We start from the raw sequence: 23,328 nt of genomic DNA, 5'->3' as shown, positions 1-23,328 counted from the left end.
GAGCACTGGGAGCACTGATGCCCCGTACTGGGAGCCCTGGGAGCACTGATGCCCCGTACTGGGAGCCCTGGGAGCACTGGTGCCCCGTACTGGGAGCCCTGGGAGCCCTGGTGGCCCCGTACTGGGAGCACTGGGAGCACTGGTGCCCCGTACTGGGAGCACTGGGAGCACTGGTGCCCCGCAGTCCCTGCGCCGGGGGAACCGCAGCACCATCAGCGGGTACTTCCTGGCCGGGAGGAGCATGGCCTGGGGACCCGTGAGTGGCACGGGGACAGGGGACAGGGGACATCGGGGGACATGGGGGGATGTGGGGGGACACAGGGACATGTGGGGACACGGGGACATCGGGGACATCAGGGGACACGGGGGGATGTGGGGACACGGGGGACACAGGGGGACATGGGGGACACGGGGACACGGGGACATTGGGGGACACGGGGGGACGTGGGGACACGGGGACACGGGGACATCGGGGGACACGGGGAGACGTGGGGACATGAGGGGATGCGGGGACACGGGGACATTGGGGGACACGGGGGGACATTGGGGACACAGGGACATGGGGACACGGGGGGATGTGGGGGGACAGGGACATGTGGGGACACGGGGACACAGGGGGACATGTGGGGACACGGGGGGACACGGGGACACGGGGACATGTGGGGACACGGGGACACGGGGACATTGGGGGACATGGGGGGACGTGGGGACACAGGGACATTGGGGGACACGGGGACATGTGGGGACACGGGGACATCGGGGGACACGGGGGGACATTGGGGACATGGGGACATATGGGGACATGGGGGGATGTGGGGGGACACGGGGACACAGGGACATCGGGGACACGGGGACATCGGGGGACACGGGGGGACGTGGGGACATGGGGACATCAGGGAACACGGGGACATCGGGGGACACGGGGAGACGTGGGGACATGAGGGGATGCGGGGACACGGGGACATTGGGGGACACGGGGGGACATTGGGGACACAGGGACATGGGGACACGGGGGGATGTGGGGGGACACAGGGACATGTGGGGACACGGGGACACGGGGACATCGGGGACATGGGGGGATGTGGGGACATGAGGGGATGCGGGGACACGGGGACATTGGGGGACACAGGGGGACATTGGGGACACAGGGACATGGGGACATCGGGGGACATGGGGGCATGTGGGGACACGGGGGACATTGGGGGACACGGGGGGACATTGGGGACACAGGGACATGGGGACACGGGGGGATGTGGGGGGACACAGGGACATGTGGGGACACGGGGACACGGGGACATCGGGGGACACGGGGGGATGTGGGGACATGGGGACATGGGGACATCGGTGACACGGGGGGACATTGGGGACACAGGGACATGGGGACATCGGGGGACATGGGGACATGGGGACATTGGGGGACGTGGGGACATCAGGGGACATGGGGGGACATGGGGACACGGGGACATCGGGGGACATGGGGGGATGTGAGGGGACACGAGGACATGTGGGGACACGGGGACATAGGGACATTGGGGGACACGGGGGGACAGGGGGACACGGGGACATGGGGACATTGGGGGACAAGGGGAGATGTGGGGGGACACGGGGACACGGGGGGACATTGGGGACATGGGGGGATGTGGGGACACGGGGACATGGGGACATCGGGGACACATTGGGGACATGGGGGGACACGGGGACATCAGGGGACACGGGGGGATGTGGGGACACGGGGACATGGGGACATCGGGGGACGTGGGGACATCGGGGGACACGGGGGGATGTGGGGACACGGGGGACATTGGGGGACACGGGGACATCGGGGGACACGGGGAGACGTGGGGACATGAGGGGATGCGGGGACACGGGGACATTGGGGGACACGGGGGGACATTGGGGACACAGGGACATGGGGACATGTGGGGACACGGGGGGACACGGGGACACGGGGACATGTGGGGACATGGGGACACGGGGACATCGGGGGACACGGGGGGACACGGGGACATGGGGAGACGTGGGGACATGGGGACATCAGGGGACATGGGGGGACACGGGGACACGTGGGGACACGAGCGGACATGGGGGGATGTGGGGACACGGGGGACACGGGGACGTGGGGACACAGGGGGACGTGGGGGGACACAGGGACATCAGGGGACACGGGGGGACACGGGGACATGGGGAGACGTGGGGACATGGGGACATCAGGGGACACGGGGGGACACGGGGACACGTGGGGGACAGGGGGACACGGGGGGACATGGGGACACAGGGACACGGGGACAGGGGACACGGGGGGACACGGGGATGCGTGGGGACACGGGGGGACACGGGGGGGGGACACGGGGGGACACGCGGGGGGGGACGCAGGGGACACGTGGGGACACGGGGACGTGGGGCCAGGGGGTGGCATCCTTGGGGCACCCATGGGACAGCTCTGAGACCCCTCCGGGTCACTCGTGGGTCACCTGTGGATCACTTATGGGTCACCTGTGGGTCACTCGTGGGTCACTTATGGGTCACTCGTGGGTCACTCGTGGGTCACTCGTGGGTCACCTGTGGGTCACTTATGGGTCACCTCTGGGTCACTCGTGGGTCACTCGTGGGCCACGTGTGGATCACCCGTGGGTCACTTGTGGGTCACGCGTGGGTCGCCCGTGGGTCACTTCTGGGTGGCCTGTGGATTACCTGTGGGTTGCCTCTGGGTCACTTGTGGGTCACTCTGGGTCCCCCGTGGGTCCCCCGTGGGTCAGGGGTGGGTCCCCCGTGGGTCAGGGGTGGGTCAGGGTTGGGTCTCCCGTGGGTCAGGGTTGGGTCCCCCGTGGGTGCCCCGTGGGTCAGGGGTGGGTCAGGTGTGGGTCCCCCGTGGGTCTCCCGTGTGTCCCCCGTGGGTCAGGGGTGGGTCCCCCGTGGGTCAGGGGTGGGTCCCCCTTGGGTCAGGTGTGGGTCCCCCGTGGGTCCCCCGTGGGTCAGGGGTGGGTAAGGGGTGGGTCCGCCGTGGGTGCCCCGTGGGTCCCCCGTGGGTCAGCGGTGGGTCCCCCGTGGGTCCCCCATGGGTGGCCCGTGGGTCAGGGATGGGTCCCCCGTGGGTCAGGGGTGGGTCCCCCGTGGGTCCCCCGTGAGTCCCCCGTGGGTCAGGGTTGGGTCCCCCGTGGGTCCCCCGTGAGTCCCCCGTGGGTCAGGGTTGGGTCCCCCGTGGGTGCCCCGTGGGTCCCCCGTGGGTCAGGGGTGGGTCCCCCGTGGGTCAGGTGTGGGTCCCCCGTGGGTCCCCCGTGGGTCAGGGTTGGGTCCCCTGTGGGTCTCCCGTGGGTCAGGGGTGGGCCAGGGGTGGGTCCCCCGTGGGTGCCCCGTGGGTGCCCGTGGGTCCCCGTGGGCCGGCCGCGGTGACGCGTGGGTGCCGCGGGGGCAGGTGGGGGCCTCGCTCTTCGCCAGCAACATCGGCTCGGGGCACTTTGTGGGGCTGGCGGGGACGGGGGCGGCCGGCGGCATCGCCGTGGGGGGCTTCGAGTGGAGCGTGAGTGCCCCTATGGACCCTATGGACCCCTAGAGACCCCCAGGGACCCCTGTGGAGCCTATAGACCCCCTAGAGACCCCTAGAGACCTCTATGGACCCTATGGACCCCTATGGAGCCTAGAGACCCCTATGGACCCTATGGACCCCTAGAGACCCCCAGGGACCCCTATGGAGCCTAGAGACCCCTATGGACCCTATGGACCCCTAGAGACCCCCAGGGACCCCTGTGGAGCCTAGAGACCCCCTAGAGACCCCTAGAGACCTCTATGGACCCTATGGACCCCTATAGACCCCTATGGACCCTAGAGACCCCTATAGACCCCTATGGACCCTAGAGACCTCTATGGACCCTATAGACCCCCTAGAGACCCCCAGGGACCCCTATGGAGCCTAGAGACCCCTATGGACCCTATGGACCCCTATAGACACCTATGGACCCTAGAGACCTCTATGGACCCTATAGACCCCCTAGAGACCCCCAGGGACCCCTATGGACCCTAGAGACCTCTATGGACCCTATAGACCCCTATAGACCCCTATGGACCCTAGAGACCTCTATGGACCCTAGAGACCCCTATAGACCCTTATGGACCCTAGAGACCTCTATGGACCCTGTAGACCCCTATAGACCCCTATGGACCCTAGAGACCTCTATGGACCCTATAGACCCCTATAGACCCCTATGGACCCTAGAGACCTCTATGGGCCCTATAGACCCCCTAGAGACCCCTAGAGACCCCTAGAGACCCCTATGGACCCTAGAGACCTCTATGGGCCCTATAGACCCCCTAGAGACCCCTAGAGACCCCTATAGACCCCTATGGACCCTAGAGACCCCTATAGACACCTACAGACCCCTAGAGACCCCTAGAGACCCCTAGAGACACCTATAGACCCTATAGACCCCTAGAGACCCCTATAGACACCTAGAGACCCCTAGAGACCCCTATAGACCCCTATGGACCCTAGAGACCCCTAGAGACACCTATAGACCCCTAGAGACCCCTAGAGACCCCTATAGACACCTATAGACCCTATAGACCCCTATAGACCCCTAGAGACCCCTAGAGATCCCCTAAAGCCCCCTATAGACCCCTATAGATCCCTATAGCCCCTATGGCTCCTAGAGCCCCCCTATAGCCCCTACAGCCCCCCCCCCCCCCGCCGAACCCCCTACAGCCCCTATAGCCCCCCGTAGTCCTAATTATCCCCCATGGCCCCTAATTACCCCGCCTGGCCCCGCCCCTTTCCCTTGTCCCCGCCCCCGTGACCACGCCCCCCCGGTGACCACGCCCCCGGCCCCGCCCCCAGGGCATGTTCATCGTCCTGCTGCTGGGCTGGGTCTTCGTCCCCATCTACCTGCGGGCGGGGGTGAGCGGGGGCGGGGCCAAGGGGGGCGGGGCCAAGGGGGGCGGGGCCAAGGTGGCGGAGCCGAGGGGGCGGAGCCGAGGGGGCGGGGCCAAGGGGGGGCAGCGGGGGGGGGGTACCCGGGGGGCACGGGGGGGAGGGGTATCGGGGGGGCGGGGCATCGGGGGAGTGGTATCGGGGGGTCACCCGGGGGGCGGGGCATCGGGGGGCGGGGCATCGGGGGGCGGGGCACCCGAGGAGGGGGAGGGGCCCAGGTCCTCTTTGGGGGTCCTATGGGGTGGGGGTCGCCCGGACACCGTCGGGGGGGCTATGGGGGGGGGGGGGGGTCCCCAAACCCCTGACCCCCCCCGACTCGGGGGTCCCCCCCCGGGGCCCCCCCAAACCCGGGGTCCGTCCCCCCCGCCCCTCCCGGGCCCCCCAACCCGGGGTGTCCCCCCACTCTTGCCCCCCCCCGGGCCCCCCCAAACCCGGGTCCCCCCAAACCCCTTCCCCCCCCTCCTCCCCCCCCCCCACCCAGGGGTGCCCCCCCCGGGCCCCCCCACACCCGGGTCCCCCCCCCGGGGTCCCCCCCCCGCCTCCCGGGCCCCCCAAACCCGCCCCCCCCTCCTCCCCCTCCCCCCCGGGGTCCCCCCCCGGGCCCCCCCACACCCGGGTCCCCCCCCTCCCCCCCCCCCCGGGGTGCCCCCCCCGGGCCCCCACCAACCCGGCCCCCCCCTCCTCCCCCCCCACCCCGGGGTCCCCCCCCGGGCCCCCCCAAACCCGGCCCCCTCCTCCCCCCCCCACCCCGGAGTGCCCCCCCCGGGCCCCCCCAAACCCGGGTCCCCCCCCCCCTCCTCCCCCTCCCCCCCGGGGCCCCCCCAAACCCGGGTCCCCCCAAACCCCTCCCCCCCCCCACCCCGGGGTCTCCCCCCGGGCCCCCCCACACCCGGGTCCCCCCCCCCCTCCCCCCCCACCCCGGGGCCCCCCCCAACCCGGCCCCCCCCTCCTCCCCCCCCCACCCCGGGGTGCCCCCCCAAACCCGGGTCCCTCCAAACCCCTTCCCCCCCGGGGTGCCCCCCCCGGGCCCCCCCCAAACCCGCCCCCCCCAGGTGCCGACGATGCCCGCGTACCTGGGGAAGCGCTTCGGGGGGGCGCGCATCCGGCTGTACCTGGCGCTGCTCTCCCTGGGGCTCTACGTGTCCACCAAGATCGCGGTACGGCCCGCGGGACCTATGGGGCACCTATGGGGCACCTATGGGGCACCTATGGGGCGCCTATAGGGCACCTATGGGGAGGGGTATGGGGGGCTATGGGGGCCGGGGGGGGCTTCTAGGGGGGCTGAGGGGGCCCCTCTGAGGGCTGGGGGGGACCTATAGGGGCTGGCGGGACCCTAGGGGACCTATAGAGGATCTATAGGGCACTCATAGGGGGGGTATGGGGGGGCTGGGGGGGACTATAGGGGCCGCCGGGGGGGAGGGGGGGGCTTCTAGGGGGGCTGAGGGGGCCCGTCTGAGGGCTGGGGGGACCCTAGGGGACCTATAGAGGATCTATAGGGCACCTATAGGGGGGGTATGGGGGGGGCTGGGGGGGGCTATAGGGGCCGGGGAGGGAGGGGGGGGGCTTTTTGGGGGGCTGAAGGGGCCCCTATGAGGGGTGGGGGGGACCTATAGGGGCTGGGGAGGGGCTGGAAGGGACCCTAGGGGACCTATAGAGGATCTATACGGGGAGTATGGGGGGACTATGGGGGCTATAGGGGACTGGGGGGGACGGGGGGGCTTCTAGGGGGGCTGAGGGGGCCCCTCTGAGGGGTGGGGGGGACCTATAGGGGCTGGGGGGACCCTAGGGGACCTATAGAGGATCTATAGGGCACTCATAGGGGGGTATGGGGGGGCTATGGGGGCTATAGGGGCCTGGGGGGGACGGGGGGGCTTCTAGGGGGGCTGAGGGGGCCCGTCTGAGGGCTGGGGGGGACCTATAGGGGCTGGGGGGAACCTAGGGGACCTATAGGGCACCTATAGGGGGGGTATGGGGGGGCTGGGGGGGGCTATAGGGGCCGCGGGGGGGGAGGGGGGGGCTTTTTGGGGGGCTGAGGGGGCCCCTCTGAGGGGTGGGCCCCTCTATAGGGGCTGGGGAGGGGCTGGAAGGGACCCTAGGGGACCTATAGAGGATCTATAGGGCACCTATACGGGGGGTATGGGGGGACTATGCGGGCTATAGGGGCCTGGGGGGGACGGGGGGGCTTCTAGGGGGGCTGAGGGGGCCCGTCTGAGGGCTCGGGGGGACCTATAGGGGCTGGGGGGACCCTAGGGGACCTATAGAGGATCTGTAGGGCACTTATAGGGGGGGTATGGGGGGGCTGGGGGGGGCTATAGGGGCCGGGGAGGGAGGGGGGGGCTTTTTGGGGGGCTGAAGGGGCCCCTCTGAGGGGTGGGGGGGACCTATAGGGGCTGGGGGGACCCTAGGGGACCTATAGGGCACCTATAGGGGGGGTATGGGGGGGCTATGGGGGCTATAGGGGCCGAGGGGGGGGAGGGGGGGGGCTTCTAGGGGGGCTGAAGGGGCCCCTCTGAGGGGTGGGGGGGACCTATAGGGGCTGGGGAGGGGCTGGAAGGGACCCTAGGGGACCTATAGAGGATCTATAGGGCACCTATACGGGGGGTATGGGGGGACTATGGGGGCTATAGGGGCCGCGGGGGGGGAGGGGGGGGGCTTCTAGGGGGGCTGAGGGGGCCCGTCTGAGGGCTGGGGGGAACCTATAGGGGCTGGAAGGGACCCTAGGGGACCTATAGAGGATCTATAGGGCACTTATAGGGGGGGTATGGGGGGGCTATGGGGGCTATAGGGGCCGCGGGGGGGGAGGGGGGGGCTTCTAGGGGGGCTGAGGGGGCCCCTCTGAGGGCTGGGGGGGACCTATAGGGGCTGGGGGGACCCTAGGGGACCTATAGGGCACCTATAGGGGGGGCATGGGGGGGCTATGGGGGCTATAGGGGACGCGGGGAGGGAGGGGGGGGCTTCTAGGGGGGCTGAGGGGGCCCGTCTGAGGTGTGGGGGGGACCTATAGGGGCTGGGGAGGGGCTGGAAGGGACCCTAGGGGACCTATAGAGGATCTATAGGGCCTATGGGGGTTCTATAGGCCCTCTATAGGGGACTTATAGAGGATCTATACGGGGGGTATGGGGGGACTATGGGGGCTATAGGGGCCTGGGGGGGACGGGGGGGCTTCTAGGGGGGCTGAGGGGGCCCTTCTGAGGGGTGGGGGGGACCTATAGGGGCTGGAAGGGACCCTAGGGGACCTATAGAGGATCTATAGGGCACCTATGGGGGGGGTATGGGGGGGCTATGGGGGCTATAGGAGCCTGGGGGGGGAGGGGGGGGCTTCTAGGGGGGCTGAGGGGGCCCGTCTGAGGGCTGGGGGGGGACCTATAGGGGCTGGAAGGGACCCTAGGGGACCTATAGGGGATCTATAGGGGGGCTATGGGGGGGTATAGGGGGCTATAGGCGCCGGGGGGGCTGAGGGGGGGGCTCTTTAGCGGGGATGAGGGGGCTCCTCTGAGGGTTGGGGGGGACATATGGGGGCTGGGGGGGACCCTAGGGGGCCTGAGGGGGATCTATAGGGGCTGGGGGGCTTTATAGGGGCCGGGGGTCCTGGAGGGGTGTCTTCTATGGGGGCTGAGGGGGCCCCTCTAAGGGTTAAGAGGGACCTATAGGGGTTGGGGGGGACCCTAGGGGACCTATAGGGGATCAATAGGGGCTGGGAGGGGATCTATAGGGAACCTTTAGGGGCTGGGGGGTCTATAGGGGCCGGGGGTCCTGGGGGGGGGCTTCTATGGGGGCTGGGGGCACCCTATAGGGGCTGGGGGTCCTTGGGGGGGTTCCTCTATTGGGTTTTGGGGGGACCCTATGGGGGCTGGGGGGGATCTGTAGGGGATGAGGGGGTCCTATAGGGGCTAAGGGGGATCTATAGGAGCTGGACGGGACCTATAGGGGCTAGGGGTCCTTGGAAGGGTCTTCTATGGGGTTTGGGGGGGGGGTATGGGATTTGGGGTCTCTATGGGATCTGGAGGGTTCCCTATAGGGCCTGGGGGGTTCTCTATAGGGTCTGGGGGTCATTATAGGGACTGAGGGATTCTTATGGGGTTTGGAGGGTCCCTATGGGGTCTGGGGGTCCCTATAGGGACGGAGGGGTCCCTATGGGGTCTGGGGAGTCCCTACGGGGTTTTGAGGGTCCCTCTAGGATCTGGGGGTCCCTATAGGTAGTGACGGGTCCCTATGGGGATGGAGGGGTCCCTATAGGGTCTGGGGGTCCCTATGGGGTTTGGAGGGTCCCTATGGGGTCTGGGGGTCCCTATAGGTACTGACGGGTCCCTGTGGGGTCTGGGGGTCCCTATGGGGTCTGGGGGTCCCTATAGGGATGGAGGGGTCCCTATGGGGTCTGGGGGTCCCTATGGGGTTTGGAGGGTCCCTATAGGGTCGGGGGGTCCCTATAGGACCAGACGGCTCCCTGTGGGGTCGGGGGGTCCCTATAGGGACAGAGGGGTCCCTATGGGGCTCTGGGGGTCCCTATAGTGTCGGGGGATGTCTATGGGGTCTGGGGGTCCCTATAGGGACGGAGGGGTCCATATGGGATCTGGGGGTCCCTATAGGGACGAAGGGGTCCCTATGGGGTTCTGGGGGTTCCTATAGGGACGGAGGGGTCCCTATGGTGTCGGGGGGTCCCTATAGGGACGGAGGGGTCCCTATGGGGTTCTGGGGGTCCCTATAGGGACGGAGGGGTCCCTATGGTGTCGGGGGATCCCTATAGGGACGGAGGGGTCCCTATGGGGTTCTGGGGGTTCCTATAGGGACGGAGGGGTCCATATGGGATCTGGGGGTCCCTATAGGGACGAAGGGGTCCCTATGGTGTCGGGGGATCCCTATAGGGACGGAGGGGTCCCTATGGGGTTCTGGGGGCCCCTATGGGGCTCGGGGAGCCCCTGTGGGGCCGGGGGGACCCCGGAGGCCCCGGGGGTCCCTATAGGGTGGCTATAGGCGCCGCCCCGCAGGTGGACATGTACTCGGGGGCCATCTTCATCCGGGAGGCGCTGGGCTGGGACCTCTACGCCGCCGTGGGGGCCCTGCTGGCCGTCACCGCCCTCTACACCGTCACCGGTGGGGGCGGGGCCTGAGGGGGGCGGGGCCGGAAGGGGCGGGGCCAAAGGGGGCGGGGCCACAGGGGGGCGGGGACCTGGGGTGGGGCCCAAGCTGCGCGTGTGCTGGTGGGAGTCGGTGGTGCCCGGGGCAGGGGGCGTGGCCATAGAGGAGGGGAGGGGCTTGCGTGGGCGGGGACGCTGCGAATGGGTGGGGCCAGATGGGGCGGGGACACAGGGGGCGGGGCCAAAGGGGGCGGGGACCTGGGGTGCATGTGCTGGTGGGAGTCGGTAGTGCCAGGGGAAAGGGGCGTGGCCATAGAGGAGGGGCGTGGCTTGCATGGGCGGAGCCTCAGAGAAGGGGCGGGGCCACATGGGGCGGAGTAAAAGGGGGCGGGGCCCAAGGGGGCTGGCATGCGGATGGGAGTTGGTGGTGCCCAGGGCAGGGGGCGGGGCCACAGAGGAGGGGCGTGGCTTGTGTGGGCGGAGACAGAGGGGGTGGGGCCCAAGAGGGGCGGGAGCTGGTGGGGTTCGGGGGAAGGGGCGGGGTCGAAATGGGCGTGGTCAGATGGGGTGTGACCCAAAAGGGGGTGGGGGCTAAGTGGCCAGGGGTCAAAGGGGGCGGGGTCGGAGAGGGGCGGGGCCGAGGGTGGGTCACATGCTGTTCGGGGGTGGGGCTAAGGCGAGGGGGCGGGGCCTGGTAAGGGGCGTGGCCAACGGTTGATCATGGGGGTGGGGCCCAGTGGTGCCAAGGGCGGGGCTAAGCCGCGCGGGCGGGGCGTGGCCTGAGGGGGCGTGGCCTGAGGGGGCGCGGTCAGAAGGGGGCGTGGTCTGAAGGGGGCGTGGCTAAAGGAGGGCTTAGGTGTGCTGGTGGCACCAGGGGGCGGGTTTAAGGCCCGTGGGCGGGGCCTGAGGGGGGGAGGGCGTGGCCTGGTGGTGGGAGGTGATGATGGGGGCGTGGCCTAATGGGGGCGTGGCCTATTGGGGGCGTGGCCTGCAGGGGGGCTGGCGGCGCTGATGTACGCGGACCTGGTGCAGACCCTCATCATCGTCGTGGGGGCCTCCGTCCTGGCCGGCTACGGTGGGACTGGGAGCACTGGGAGGGGACTGGGGGGCACTGGGAGGGGACTGGTGGATACTGGGAGGAGACTGGGAGGCACTGGGAGGGGACTGGTTGATACTGGGAGGGGACTGGGAGCACTGGGAGGGGACTGGGAGGCACTGGAAGGGGACTGGGGGGCACTGGGAGGGGACTGGTTGATACTGGGAGGGGACTGGGAGCATTGGGAGGGGACTGGGAGGCACTGGGACCGGACTGGTTGATACTGGGAGGGGACTGGGAGCACTGGGAGGGGACTGGGAGGCACTGGAAGGGGACTGGGGGGCACTGGGAGGGGACTGGTGGATACTGGGAGGGGACTGGGAGGCACTGGGAGGGGACTGGTGGATACTGGGAGGGGAATGGGGGGCACTGGGAGACACTGGGAGCACTGGGAGAGGACTGAGGGGTGCTGGGGAGGTGCTGGAAGGGCATTGGGGCACTGGAAAGCACTGGGAGGCACTGGGAGGCACTGGGAAAGGATTGAGGGGCACTGGGATCAACTGGGAGGTACTGGGAGGCAGTGGAAGGCAGCACTGTAGTGCCGTACTGGTCTATACTGGTCCATATTGGTCCTTACTGGTCCACACTGGTGCTGGGCCTTGTGGGGGAGCTCTGGGGGGGGGCACTGGGATGTACTGGGAGCACTGGGAGGAGGCAGCAGGAGCCCTGGGAAGGCACGCTGTGCCTCCCTCCCACCCCATACTGGTCCTTACTGGTCCTTACTGGTCCATACTGGTTCTTACTGGTCCATACTGGTCCACACTGGTGCTGGGCCTTGTGGGGGAGTTCTGGGGGAGGCACTGGGATGTACTGGGAGCACTGGGAGGAGGCAGCAGGAGCCCTGGGAAGGCACGCTGTGCCTCCCCCCCACCCCATACTGGTCCATACTGGTCCATACTGGTCCATACTGGTTCTTACTGGTGCTGGGCCTTGTGCGGGAGCTCTAGGGGGGGCACTGGGATGTACTGGGAGCACTGGGAGGAGGCAGCAGGAGCTCTGGGAAGGCACGCTGTGCCTCCCCCCCCCCCCATACTGGTCCATACTGGTCCTTACTGGTCCATACTGGTCCATACTGGTTTATACTGGTGCTGGGCCTTGTGGGGGAGCTCTGGGGGGGAGCACTGGGATGTACTGGGAGCACTGGGAGGAGGCAGCAGGAGCCCTGGGAAGGCACGCTGTGCCTCCCCCCCACCCCATACTGGTCCGTACTGGTCCTTACTGGTCCATACTGGTCCATACTGGGAAACCCGCAGCGCTGGGCGCTGTGGGGGGCTACGAGGGGCTGGTGGAGCGTTACCCCCTGGCGCTGCCCCCCAACGTGACGGGTCCCTGCGGTCGCCCCCGCCCCGACGCCTTCCACCTCCTGCGGCATCCCAGTACCGGGGACCTGCCCTGGCCCGGCCTCCTCCTGGGACTGGGCGTCATCTCCGCCTGGTACTGGTGTACCGACCAGGTGGGACTGGGAGGGCACTGGGAGGGCACTGGGAGGCGTTGAGGAGGGTTTGAGGGGTGCTGGCAGGCACCGGGAAGGGATTGGGAGGCACTGGGAGGGAATTGGGGGGCACTGAAAGGTGCTGGGAGGGGATTGAGGGACAGTGGAAGGCACTGGGAGGGGACTGGGAGGCACTGGGAAGGGACTGGGAGGCACTGGGAAGGAATTGAGGGGCGCTGGGAGGCACTGGGAAGGGATTGGGTGGCACTGGGAGGGAATTGGGGGGCACTGGGAGGGCACTGAAAGGTGCTGGGAGGGAATTGAGGGCCGCTGGGAGGCACTGGGAAGGGACTGGGAGGCACTGGGAGGGAATTGGGGGGCACTGGGGGGCACTGGGAAGGCACTGAAAGGTGCTGGGAGGGGATTGAGGGACAGTGGGAGGCACTGGGAGGGGACTGGGAGGCACTGGGAGGGAATTGGGGGGCACTGGGAGGCACTGGGAAGGGACTGGGAGGCACTGGGAGGGAATTGGAGGGCAGTGGGAGGCGATTGAGGGGCACTGGGAGGGGACTGGGAGGCACTGGGAGGGAATTGGGGGGGCGCTGGGAGGCACTGGGAAGGGATTGGTAGGCACTGGGAGGGAATTGGGGAGCACTGGGAGGCACTGGGAAGGGACTGGGAGGCACTGGGTGGTATTGAGGAGGGATTGAGGGGCGCTGGCAGGCACTGGGAAGGGATTGGGTGGCACTGGGAGGGAATTGGGGGGCACTGGGAGGGCACTGAAAGGTGCTGGGAGGGGATTGAGGGACAGTGGGAGGCACTGGGAGGGGACTGGGAGGCACTGGGAGGGAATTGGGGGGCACTGGGAGGCACTGGAAGTGGACTGGAAGGTGCTGGGAGGGGACTGAGGGACACTGGGAGGCACTGGGAGGGGACTGAGGGGACTGGGAGGTGCTGGAAGACACTGGAAGGGCACTGGGAGGCATGAAAAGGGATTGAGGGGCACTGGGAGGGGATTGGGACGCACTGGGAGGGGACTGGGAGGCACTGGGGGCACTGGGAGGCACTGGGAGGGGACTGGGAGGCACTGGGAGGGGATTGGAAGATGGTGGCAGGACTGGGAGGCACTGGAAGGGGACTGGAGGGCACTGGGAGAGGTTTGAGGGGTGCTAGGAGGAACTGGGAGGGGATTGAGAGGCACTGAGAGGTGCTGGGAGACACTGGGAGGGCACGGGGAGGCACTGGGAGGCGACTGAGGGGCACTGGGAGGCACTGGGAAGGGATTAGGGGGCACTGGGAAGGACTGGGAAGGGATTGGAAGGTGCTGGGAGGCACTGGGAGGGGATTGGGGGCACTGGGAGGCACTGGGAGGGGACTGGGAGGCACTGGGGGCACTGGGAGGGGACTGGAAGGCACTGGGAGGGGATTAGAAGATGGTGGCAGGGACTGGGAGGCACTGGGAGGGGACTGGAAGGCACTGGGAGGGGATTAGAAGATGGTGGCAGGGACTGGGAGGCACTGGGAGGGGACTGGAGGGCACTGGGAGAGGTTTGAGGGGTGCTAGGAGGAACTGGGAGGGGACTGGGAGGCACTGGGAGGCGATTGAGGAGCACTGGGAGGTGCTGGGAGACACTGGGAGGGCACTGGGGTGGGGTGGGAAGGGACTGGGATGTGCTGGGAGGGGATTGAGAGGCACTGGGAGGCACTGAGAGACACTGGGAGGGCACGGGGAGGCACTGGGAGGCGACTGAGGGGCACTGGGAGGCACTGGGAAGGGATTAGGGGGCACTGGGAAGGACTGGGAAGGGATTGGGGGCACTGGGAGGGAACTGGGAGGCACTGGGAGGGGATTGGAAGATGGTGGCAGGGACTGAGAGGCACTGGGAGGGGACTGGAGGGCACTGGGAGAGGTTTGAGGGGTGCTAGGAGGAACTGGGAGGGAACTGGGGGGGCACTGGGAGGCGATTGAAGGGCACTGGGAGGTACTGGGAGAGGACTGGGAGGCCGCTTGGAGGCACTGGGCTGTAACTGGGAGGCACCAGGGTCGCACTGGGAGCACTGGGGAGGTTGACTGGGAGTGAAGGGGGGGGGAGGGGGGGGGGCTGTACCCCCCCGGTTGCCATGGCAATCCCCCCCCCCCCCCCCCAGGTGATCGTGCAGCGGTGCTTGGCCGGCCGCTCGCTGACCCACGTCCGCGCCGGCTGCGTCGTCTGCGGCTACCTCAAAGTGCTGCCCATGTTCCTCATGGTGCTGCCTGGCATGGCCGCCCGCGTCCTCTTCCCTGGTCAGCCGCCCCTCGCTCACCCCGCCCAACATGGCCGCCCAACATGGCCGCCAGGTCTTCTTCCCCAGGGAGACCCATCTTGACCCATAATTGCCCCCATGGCCACCTTCATGTCCCCTGACCATCTTTGGTTGACCCAACATGGCCGCCCAACATGGCCGCCCAACATGGCCGCCAGGTCTTCTTCCCCAGGGAGACCCATCTTGACCCATAATTGCCCCCATGGCCACCTTCATGTCCTCTGACCATCTTTGGTTGACCCAACATGGCCGCCCAACATGGCCGCCCAACATGGCCGCCAGGTCTTCTTCCCCAGGGAGACACCTTTTGACCCATAATTGCCCCCATGGCCACCCCACGGCCACCTTGGTGTCCCCCAGCCCTCCTTGGCCAACCCAACATGGCCGCCCAACATGGCCGCCAGGTCTTCTTCCCCAGGGAGACCCATCTTGACCCATAATTGCCCCCATGGCCACCTTCATGTCCTCTGACCGTCTTTGGTTGACCCAACATGGCCGCCCAACATGGTCGCCCAACATGGCCGCCAGGTCTTCTTCCCCAGGGAGACCCATCTTGAGCCATGATTGCCCCCATGGCCACCCCACGGCCACCTTGGTGTCCCCTGACCATCCTTGGTCGACCCAAGATGGCCGCCCAACATGGCCGCCATGTCTTCTTCCCCAGGGAGACCCATCTTGACCCATAATTGCCCCCATGGCCACCCCACGGCCACCTTGGTGTCCCCCAGCCCTCCTTGGCCAACCCAACATGGCCGCCCAACATGGCTACTCAAGATGGCTGACCAACATGGTTGCCCAAGATGGCTGCCCAACACAGCCACCCGACATGGCTACCCAACATGGCTACCCAACGTGGCTACCTAACATGGCCGCCCAACATGGCTACCCAACATGGCTGCCCAACATGGCTACCCAACATGGCCGCCCAACATGGCCGCCCAACATGGCTGCCCAACATGGCTACCCAAAGTGGCTACCCAACGTGGCTACCTAACATGGCCGCCCAACATGGCTACCCAACATGGCTGCCCAACATGGCCACTCAAGATGGCCGCCCAAGATGGCCGCCGGGTCCTCTTCCCCAGCGAGCCCCACTGTGACCCCCCAGCGCCCCCCATAGCCCCCTATAGGGCCCTATAGACCCCTATAGGGCCCTATAGCCCCCCCATAGCCCCCTATAGGGCCCTATAGACCCCTATAGACCCCTATAGCCCCCATAGCGCCCTATAGCCCCCCATAGCCCCCTATAGACTCCATAGCCCCCAGCGCCCCCTATAGGCCCCTATAGCCCCCCATAACACCCCATAGCTGCCTATAGACCCCCATAGCCCCCTATAGCCCCCATACTCCCCCACACCCCCGCCCCCCCAACCCCAGCACCCCCCGCCCCCCCAACCCAGCCCCGTTGCCCCCAGACACCCTATAGGAGCCCCCGTAACACCCCCTATAGCCCATAATCCCCCATAATCCCGACAGAACCCCCATAATCCCGCCTTAATCCCCCATAATCCCATCCTAATCCCCATAATCCCGACCTAATCCCCCCTAATCCCGCATTAATCCCCCCTAATCCCGCCTTAATCCCCCATGATCCCCATAATCCCTCGTGATCCCCATAATCCCACCTTAATCCCCATAATCCCGCCCTAATTCCCCCTAATCCCCATAATTCCTCCTTAATCTCCCATAATCCCTCGTAATCCCCCATACTCCCATAATCTCGCCTTAATGTCCCATAATCCCTCATAATCCCGCCATAATCCCCCTTAATCTCCATAATCCCACACAATCCCACCCTAATCCCCCATAATCCCGCCCTAATTCCCCCTTATCCCCATAATCCCGTCTTAATCCCGCTTTTATCCCCATAATACCGCCTTAATCTCCCATAATCCCGTCCTAATCCCAAATAATCCCGTCTTAATCTCCTGTAATCCATCATCCCGCCTTAATGCCCGTAATCCCACCTTAATCCCACGTAATCCCATCCTAATTGCCCATAATCCCGTCTTAATCCCCATAATCCCGCCTTAATCTCCCATAATCCCGTCCTAATCCCCATAATACCGCCCTAATCCCCATAATTCCGCATCGATGTCCCACAACGCATCATAATTCCGCCCTAATCCACGTAATCCCACTTTAATCCTCATAATCCCTCCTAACCCCCTAATCCTTAATCCCCCGTAATCCCGCCTTTATCTCCCATAATCCCTCATAATCCCGCCATAATCCCGCCTTAATCTACCCATAACCCCTCCTAATTCTTCCTTAATTCCGCCATAATACCCCGTAATACCACCTTAATCTCCCATAATCCCTCATAATCCCGCCGTAATCCCTCTTTAATCTCCCACAATCCCTCATAATCCCGCCGTAATCCCTCTTTAATTTCCCGTAATCCCTCATAATCCCACCTTTATATCCCATAATCCCTCATACCGCCTTAATCTCCGTAATCCCGCCTTAATCTCCCGTAATCTCACATAATCCCGCTATAATCCCCCGTAATACCGCCTTAATCTCCCACGATCCCTCATAATCCCGCCTTAATATCCCATAATCCCTCATAATACCGCCTTAATCTCCCTTAATCCCGCCTTAATCTCCCGTAATATCACATAATCCCGCTATAATCCCCCGTAATACCGTCTTAATCTCCCACGATCCCTCATAATACCGCCTTAATATCCCATAATCCCTCATAATCCCGCCTTAATCTCCCGTAATCGCGCCTTAATCTCCCTTAATCCCGCCTTAATCTCCCGTAATCTCACATAATCCCGCTATAATCCCCCGTAATCCCGTTTTAATCTCCCACGATCCCTCATAATCCCGCCTTTATCTCCCTTAATCCCGCCTTAATATCCCGTAATCTCACATAATCCCGCTATAATCCCCCGTAATCCCGCCTTAATCTCCCACGATCCCTCATAATACCGCCTTAATCTCCCTTAATCCCGCCTTAATCTCCCGTAATCTCACATAATCCCGCTATAATCCCCCGTAATCCCGCCTTAATCTCCCATGATCCCTCATAATCCCGCCTTAATATCCCGTAATCCCTCATAATCCCGCCTTCATATCCCTTAATCCCGCCTTAATCTCCCGTAATCTCACCTAATCCCGCTATAATCCCGCCTTAATCTCCCACAATCCCTCATAATCTCCCCTTAATATCCCTTAATCCCGCCTTAATCTCCCGTAATCTCACATAATCCCGCTATAATACCCACAATTCCCCCCCCCCGGAACCCCCCGCGGTGCCCCCGGCGGCCAGCAGGGGGCTCCCCGCTGACTCTCTGCTGCCCCCTAGAGGTGGTGGGCTGCGCCGACCCGCAGGGCTGCCGGCGGGCCTGCGGCTCCCCCGTGGGCTGCTCCAACGTCGCCTACCCCCGCCTGGTCCTCACCCTCCTGCCCCCCGGTACGCTCCGCCGCGGTTTTGGGGCTATTAGCGCCTTTATTAGGGCTATTAGGGCGTTATTAGGGGCTATTAGGGCGTTATTAGGGGCTATTAGGGCCTCATTAGAGCGTTATTAAGGCGTTATGAAGGCATTATTAGGGCTATTAGGGCGTTATTAAGGCATTATTAGGGATATTAGGACGCTATTAGGGCGTTATTAGGGCTTTTAAGGTGTTATTAGGGGCTATTAGGGCGTTATTAGGGGCTATTAGGGCCTCATTAGAGCGTTATTAAGGCGTTATGAAGGCATTATTAGGCCTATTAGGGCGTTATTAAGGCATTATTAGGGATATTAGGACGCTATTAGGGCGTTATTAGGGCTTTTAAGGTGTTATTAGGGGCTATTAGGGCGTTATTAGGGGTATTGGGGTGTTATTAGGGGCTATTAGGGCCTTATTAGAGGTACGAGGGCGTTATTAACGTCTTATTAGGGCTACTAGGGCGTTATTAGGGGCTATTAGGGCGTTATTAGGGCTATTAGGGTGGTATTAGGGCGCTATTAGGGCCATTAGGGTGTTATTAGGGCCATTAGGGAGTTGTTAGGGCATTATTAGGGCGTTATTAAGGCATTATTAGGGCTATTGGGGTATTATTAGGGGCTATTAGGGCGTTATTAGGGCATTAGTAGGGCTATTAGGGCGTTATTAGGGGCTACTAGGGTGTTATTATGGCTATTAGGGCGTTATTAAGGCATTATTAGGGCTATTAGGGCGTTATTAGGGCTATTAGGGTGTTACTAGGAGCTATTAGGGCGTTATTGGGAGCTATTAGGGCGATTAGGGGACTAGTGGGGCTATTAGGAGGTTATTAGGGGCTATTGGAAGGCTATTAGGGGGTTATTAGCTGCTATTAGAGGGCTATTAGCACTGCTAGAGGGCTATTAGGGCATTCTTAGAGGCTATTAGGGGGTTATTAGCGGCTATTAGAGGGTTATTAGGGCACTCTTAGAGGTTATTAGGGGTTATTAGCGGCTATTAGGGGGCTATTAGGGCATTCTTAGAGATTATTAGGGGGTTATTAGCAGCTATTTGGGCTATTAGGGGGCTATTAGGGCATTCTTAGAGGCTATTAGGGGGTTATTAGCGGCTATTAGAGGGTTATTAGGGCACTCTTAGAGGTTATTAGGGGTTATTAGCGGCTATTAGGGGGCTATTAGGGCATTCTTAGAGATTATTAGGGGGTTATTAGCAGCTATTTGGGCTATTAGGGGGCTATTAGGGCATTCTTAGAGGTTATTAGGGGGTTATTAGCGGCTCTTAGGGCTATTAGAGGGCTATTGGGGGCTATTAGGGATTCTTAGAAGTTATTAGGGGGTTATTAGCGGCTATTAGGGCTATTAGGAGGCTATTAGGGCATTCTTAGAGGTTATTAGCGGCTATTAGGGGGCTATTAGGGCATTCTTAGAGGCTATTAGGGGGTTATTAGCGGCTCTTAGGGCTATTAGAGGGCTATTGGGGGCTATTAGGGATTCTTAGAAGTTATTAGGGCGTTATTAGCGGCTATTAGGGCTATTAGGAGGCTATTAGGGAATTCTTAGAGGTTATTAGCGGCTATTAGGGGGCTATTAGGGCATTCTTAGAGGCTATTAGGGGGTTATTAGCGGCTCTGAGGGCTATTAGAGGGCTATTGGGGGCTATTAGGGATTCTTAGAAGTTATTAGGGCGTTATTAGCGGCTATTAGGGCTATTAGGAGGCTATTAGGGCATTCTTAGAGGCTATTAGGGGGTTATTAGCGGCTCTTAGGGCTATTAGAGGGCTATTGGGGGCTATTAGGGATTCTTAGAAGTTATTAGGGCGTTATTAGCGGCTATTAGGGCTATTAAGAGGCTATTAGGGCATTCTTAGAGGTTATTAGCGGCTATTAGGGGGCTATTAGGGCATTCTTAGAGGCTATTAGGGGGTTATTAGCGGCTCTTAGGGCTATTAGAGGGCTATTGGGGGCTATTAGGGATTCTTAGAAGTTATTAGGGCGTTATTAGCGGCTATTAGGGCATTCTTAGAGGTTATTAGCGGCTCTTAGGGCTATTAGGGCATTCTTAAAGGTTATTAGAAGCTATTAGGGGGCTATTGGAGGGGTCCTCATTCCAACCTCACCCCCGTGCCCCCCCCCCCTACCCCCCCAGGCCTGCGCGGGCTGATGCTGGCGGTGGTCCTGGCCGCCCTCATGTCCTCCTTGGCTTCCATCTTCGCCAGTTCCGGAGCCCTCTTCACCCTCGACGTCTACCAACGCCTGCGGCCTCGTGCCGGACCCCGACATCTCCTGATGGCTGGAAGGTGGGGGGACCAAGGTGTCCGGGGATTGGGAGGGGGGGGGGGACCCAGGAATCTGGGGATGGGGGTCGTGTCCCCCCCCCCGCCCCAGATACCGGGGGGGAACGCGGGTGTCGTGCGCAGGCTGTGGATCATGGCGATGGTGGGGCTGAGCCTGGCCTGGCTGCCGGTGGTGGAGGCGGCGCGCGGGGGACAACTCTTCGACTACATCCAGGCCATCGCCAGTTACCTGGCCCCCCCCGTAGCCGCCGTCTTCTTCCTCGCCATCTTCGTCCCCCGCGTCAACGAACCCGTGAGTGACTCGAGGTGACGGCGATGTGGGGGGGGGGGCCGACACCCAGGGGTCTGGGTGGCTGACTTGTCCCCCCCCCTCCCCACCCTAGGGTGCTTTTTGGGGGCTCCTGGGGGGGCTGGGGCTGGGGCTGGCCCGGCTGGTGCCCGAATTCGCCCTGGGGACGGGGACGTGCGGCTCCCCCGGCCGCTGTCCCTCCTTCGTCTGCGGCCTCCATTACCTCCATTTCGCCGCCCTCCTCTTCCTCGCCACCGGCCTCATCGTCATCGTCGTCTCCCTCTGCTACCCTCCCATCCCTCGCCAACACGTGAGTTGGGGGGGGTCACCCAGATGTTGGGGGGGGGGACGGGGACACCCACATGTCCGGGCAGAGGGGGGGACAACAGGCGTCCGGTTGTCCGCAGCTCCACCGGTTGGTGTTCAGCCTCCGACACAGCCGGGAACCGCGGATTGACCTTGACCAACAACCGCCCAAAGACGGGGCCGGCGGCGTCCAGCTCCAGCGTAAGGGACCTGGGTGTCCGGGGAGGGGACCCATGGGTGCGGGGAGGGGACCCATGGGTGCGGGGAGGGGACTCATGGGTGTGAGAAGGGGACCCAGGGGTGCGGGGAGGGTCTGGAACTCACCCCCTCCCACCCCCGCTTCTCCAGATGTGGAGGCGGAGCCAGCTGGCCAGGGGGTGGAGCCTGTTGGCCAAGGGGCGGGGCAACCGGGGACAGGGGGCGGGGCTGAGCCCCCGGCCCCTCCCCTCGAGGACCCGGTGTGGAGCCGCGTGGTGGACGTCAACGCCTTGATCCTGATGGCCGTCGCCGTCTTCCTCTGGGGGTACTTCGCTTGAGACCCCCCCCAAATACACTGAAAGTGCCCCCCAAATGAGCCCAAACTGCCCCAAAAGAAGTCAAACCCGGCCTGGAACAAGACTAAAATGGCTCAAAATGAACCCAAACTGCCTCAAAACTCCCCAAAACGAGCCTGAAATGCCCCCAAATGAGCCCCCAAACCCCCAAATCACCCCCAAACGGCCCCAAAGAACCCTGAAATGCCCCCAAATCAGCCCCAAACGCCTCAAAACTCCCCCAAACGAGACTAAAACGCCCCAAAATGAGCCCCAAATGCCCCCAAACGAGCCTGAAAAGACCCCAAATGAGCCCAAACCTCCCCAAATGACATTTAAACACCCCAAAGTAAGCCAAAACTCCCCCAAACGAGACTAAAACGCCCCAAAATGAGCCTCAAAACTCCCCAAAAGGCCCCAAAATGAGCCCAAAATGTCCCTAAATGATCCTGAACCCCCCCAAATGATGACAAAATGCCCCCAAATAAGCCAAAACTGGCCCCAAACGAGACTAAAATGCCCCCAAACGTCCCAAAATGAGCCCAAAACGCCCTAAACCTCCCCCAAATGAGACTAAAATGCCCCAAAACGAACCCCAAACGCCTTAAAACTCCCCAAAATGAGCCCCCAATGCCTCCAAACTGGCCCAAATGAGCCCAAAATGCCCCCAAAGGCCCAAAATGATCCTGCCCCCCCCCCCCCCCCAAATGAGCCCAAACCGCCCCCAAATGAGCCCAAACCGGCCCAAAATGAGCCCAAAATGTCCCCAAATAAGCCCAAAACTCGTCAAAATGCAGCTAATGAGCCTGAAATGCCCCCAAATTACCTCAAAATCATATGAAACGCCCTCAAATGCCCCCCCAAAGCCCCCAAATACCCCCAAACAAGCCCAAAGCGAGACTAAAATGCCTCAAAATGAGCCTAAACCAGAAAATGAGCCTGAAATGCCCCCAAATGACTCCCAAACCCCCTGAAACACCCCAAAATGTGCCCCAAACCCACCCAAATGGCCCCAACCATCTCCGAACTCCCAACTGAGCCCAAAATGCCCCCAAATGAGCTCAAAACACCCCAAAATGAGCCCGACCGCCCCGAAACGCCCCCAAACGATGCCAAAACGCCCCTAAATAACCCCCAACCAAGCCAGCAATGCCCCCCAAATGAACCCGCAACGCTCAAAAATGAGCTCAGGATCTCTAAAAATTCCCCAAATGAGCCTAAACTACCCCCAAATGGCCCCAAAACTACCCAAAAATGAGGCCTGAAGCCCCAAACCCCCTAAAATAACCCCAAAACGGCCCCAAACGAGCCCCAAATCAGCCTCAAATCCCCCTAAATCGGCCTGAAACGCCCCAAAATGGGAGCGAAACCCCCTGGACCCCCCCAAAATGAGCCTGAAATGCCCCCCGAGCGCCAAATAACCCGAAACGAGCCCAAAATGCCCCAAAACGAGCCCAAAATACCCCGAAACGAGCCCAAAATGCCCCAAAACGAGCCCAAAATGCCCCAAAATGAGCCCAAAATACCCCAAAACGAGCCCAAAATGCCCCAAAACGAGCCCAAAATACCCCGAAACGAGCCCAAAATGCCCCAAAACGAGCCCAAAATGCCCCAAAATGAGCCCAAAATACCCCAAAA

The 23,328-nt window shown here is 63.2% G+C and overlaps 1 protein-coding gene across 1 annotated transcript; it reads left to right on the top strand.

Annotated features, from left to right (window-relative positions):
* The first annotated feature begins 226 nt into the window (after window positions 1-226).
* LOC142403196 (sodium/glucose cotransporter 2-like) lies at window positions 227-21,693 on the top strand. The gene is made up of 14 exons (XM_075489389.1): window positions 227-256; window positions 3,413-3,517; window positions 4,829-4,888; window positions 5,974-6,078; window positions 9,907-10,012; window positions 10,991-11,071; window positions 12,346-12,545; window positions 14,673-14,808; window positions 18,145-18,252; window positions 20,415-20,565; window positions 20,686-20,854; window positions 20,946-21,161; window positions 21,259-21,358; window positions 21,506-21,693. The coding sequence occupies exons 1-14, from the start codon at window positions 242-244 to the stop codon at window positions 21,691-21,693; spliced, it is 1,740 nt and encodes a 579-aa protein (XP_075345504.1). The 5' UTR covers window positions 227-241.
* Window positions 21,694-23,328: the final 1,635 nt, after the last annotated feature.

Source organism: Mycteria americana, unplaced genomic scaffold (genome assembly GCF_035582795.1).
Source record: "Mycteria americana isolate JAX WOST 10 ecotype Jacksonville Zoo and Gardens unplaced genomic scaffold, USCA_MyAme_1.0 Scaffold_133, whole genome shotgun sequence".
In the NCBI taxonomy this organism is placed as follows: Eukaryota; Metazoa; Chordata; class Aves; order Ciconiiformes; family Ciconiidae; genus Mycteria; species Mycteria americana.
This window is presented reverse-complemented; position numbering and strand designations above follow the sequence as displayed.

Bases quoted from the DNA above. Each gene is read 5' to 3' on its own strand.
- LOC142403196 (XM_075489389.1), top strand. The intron at 18,253-20,414 runs GTACGCTCCGCC...CTACCCCCCCAG, and splicing joins CCTCACCCTCCTGCCCCCCG to GCCTGCGCGGGCTGATGCTG. The intron at 20,855-20,945 runs GTGAGTGACTCG...TCCCCACCCTAG, and splicing joins TCCCCCGCGTCAACGAACCC to GGTGCTTTTTGGGGGCTCCT.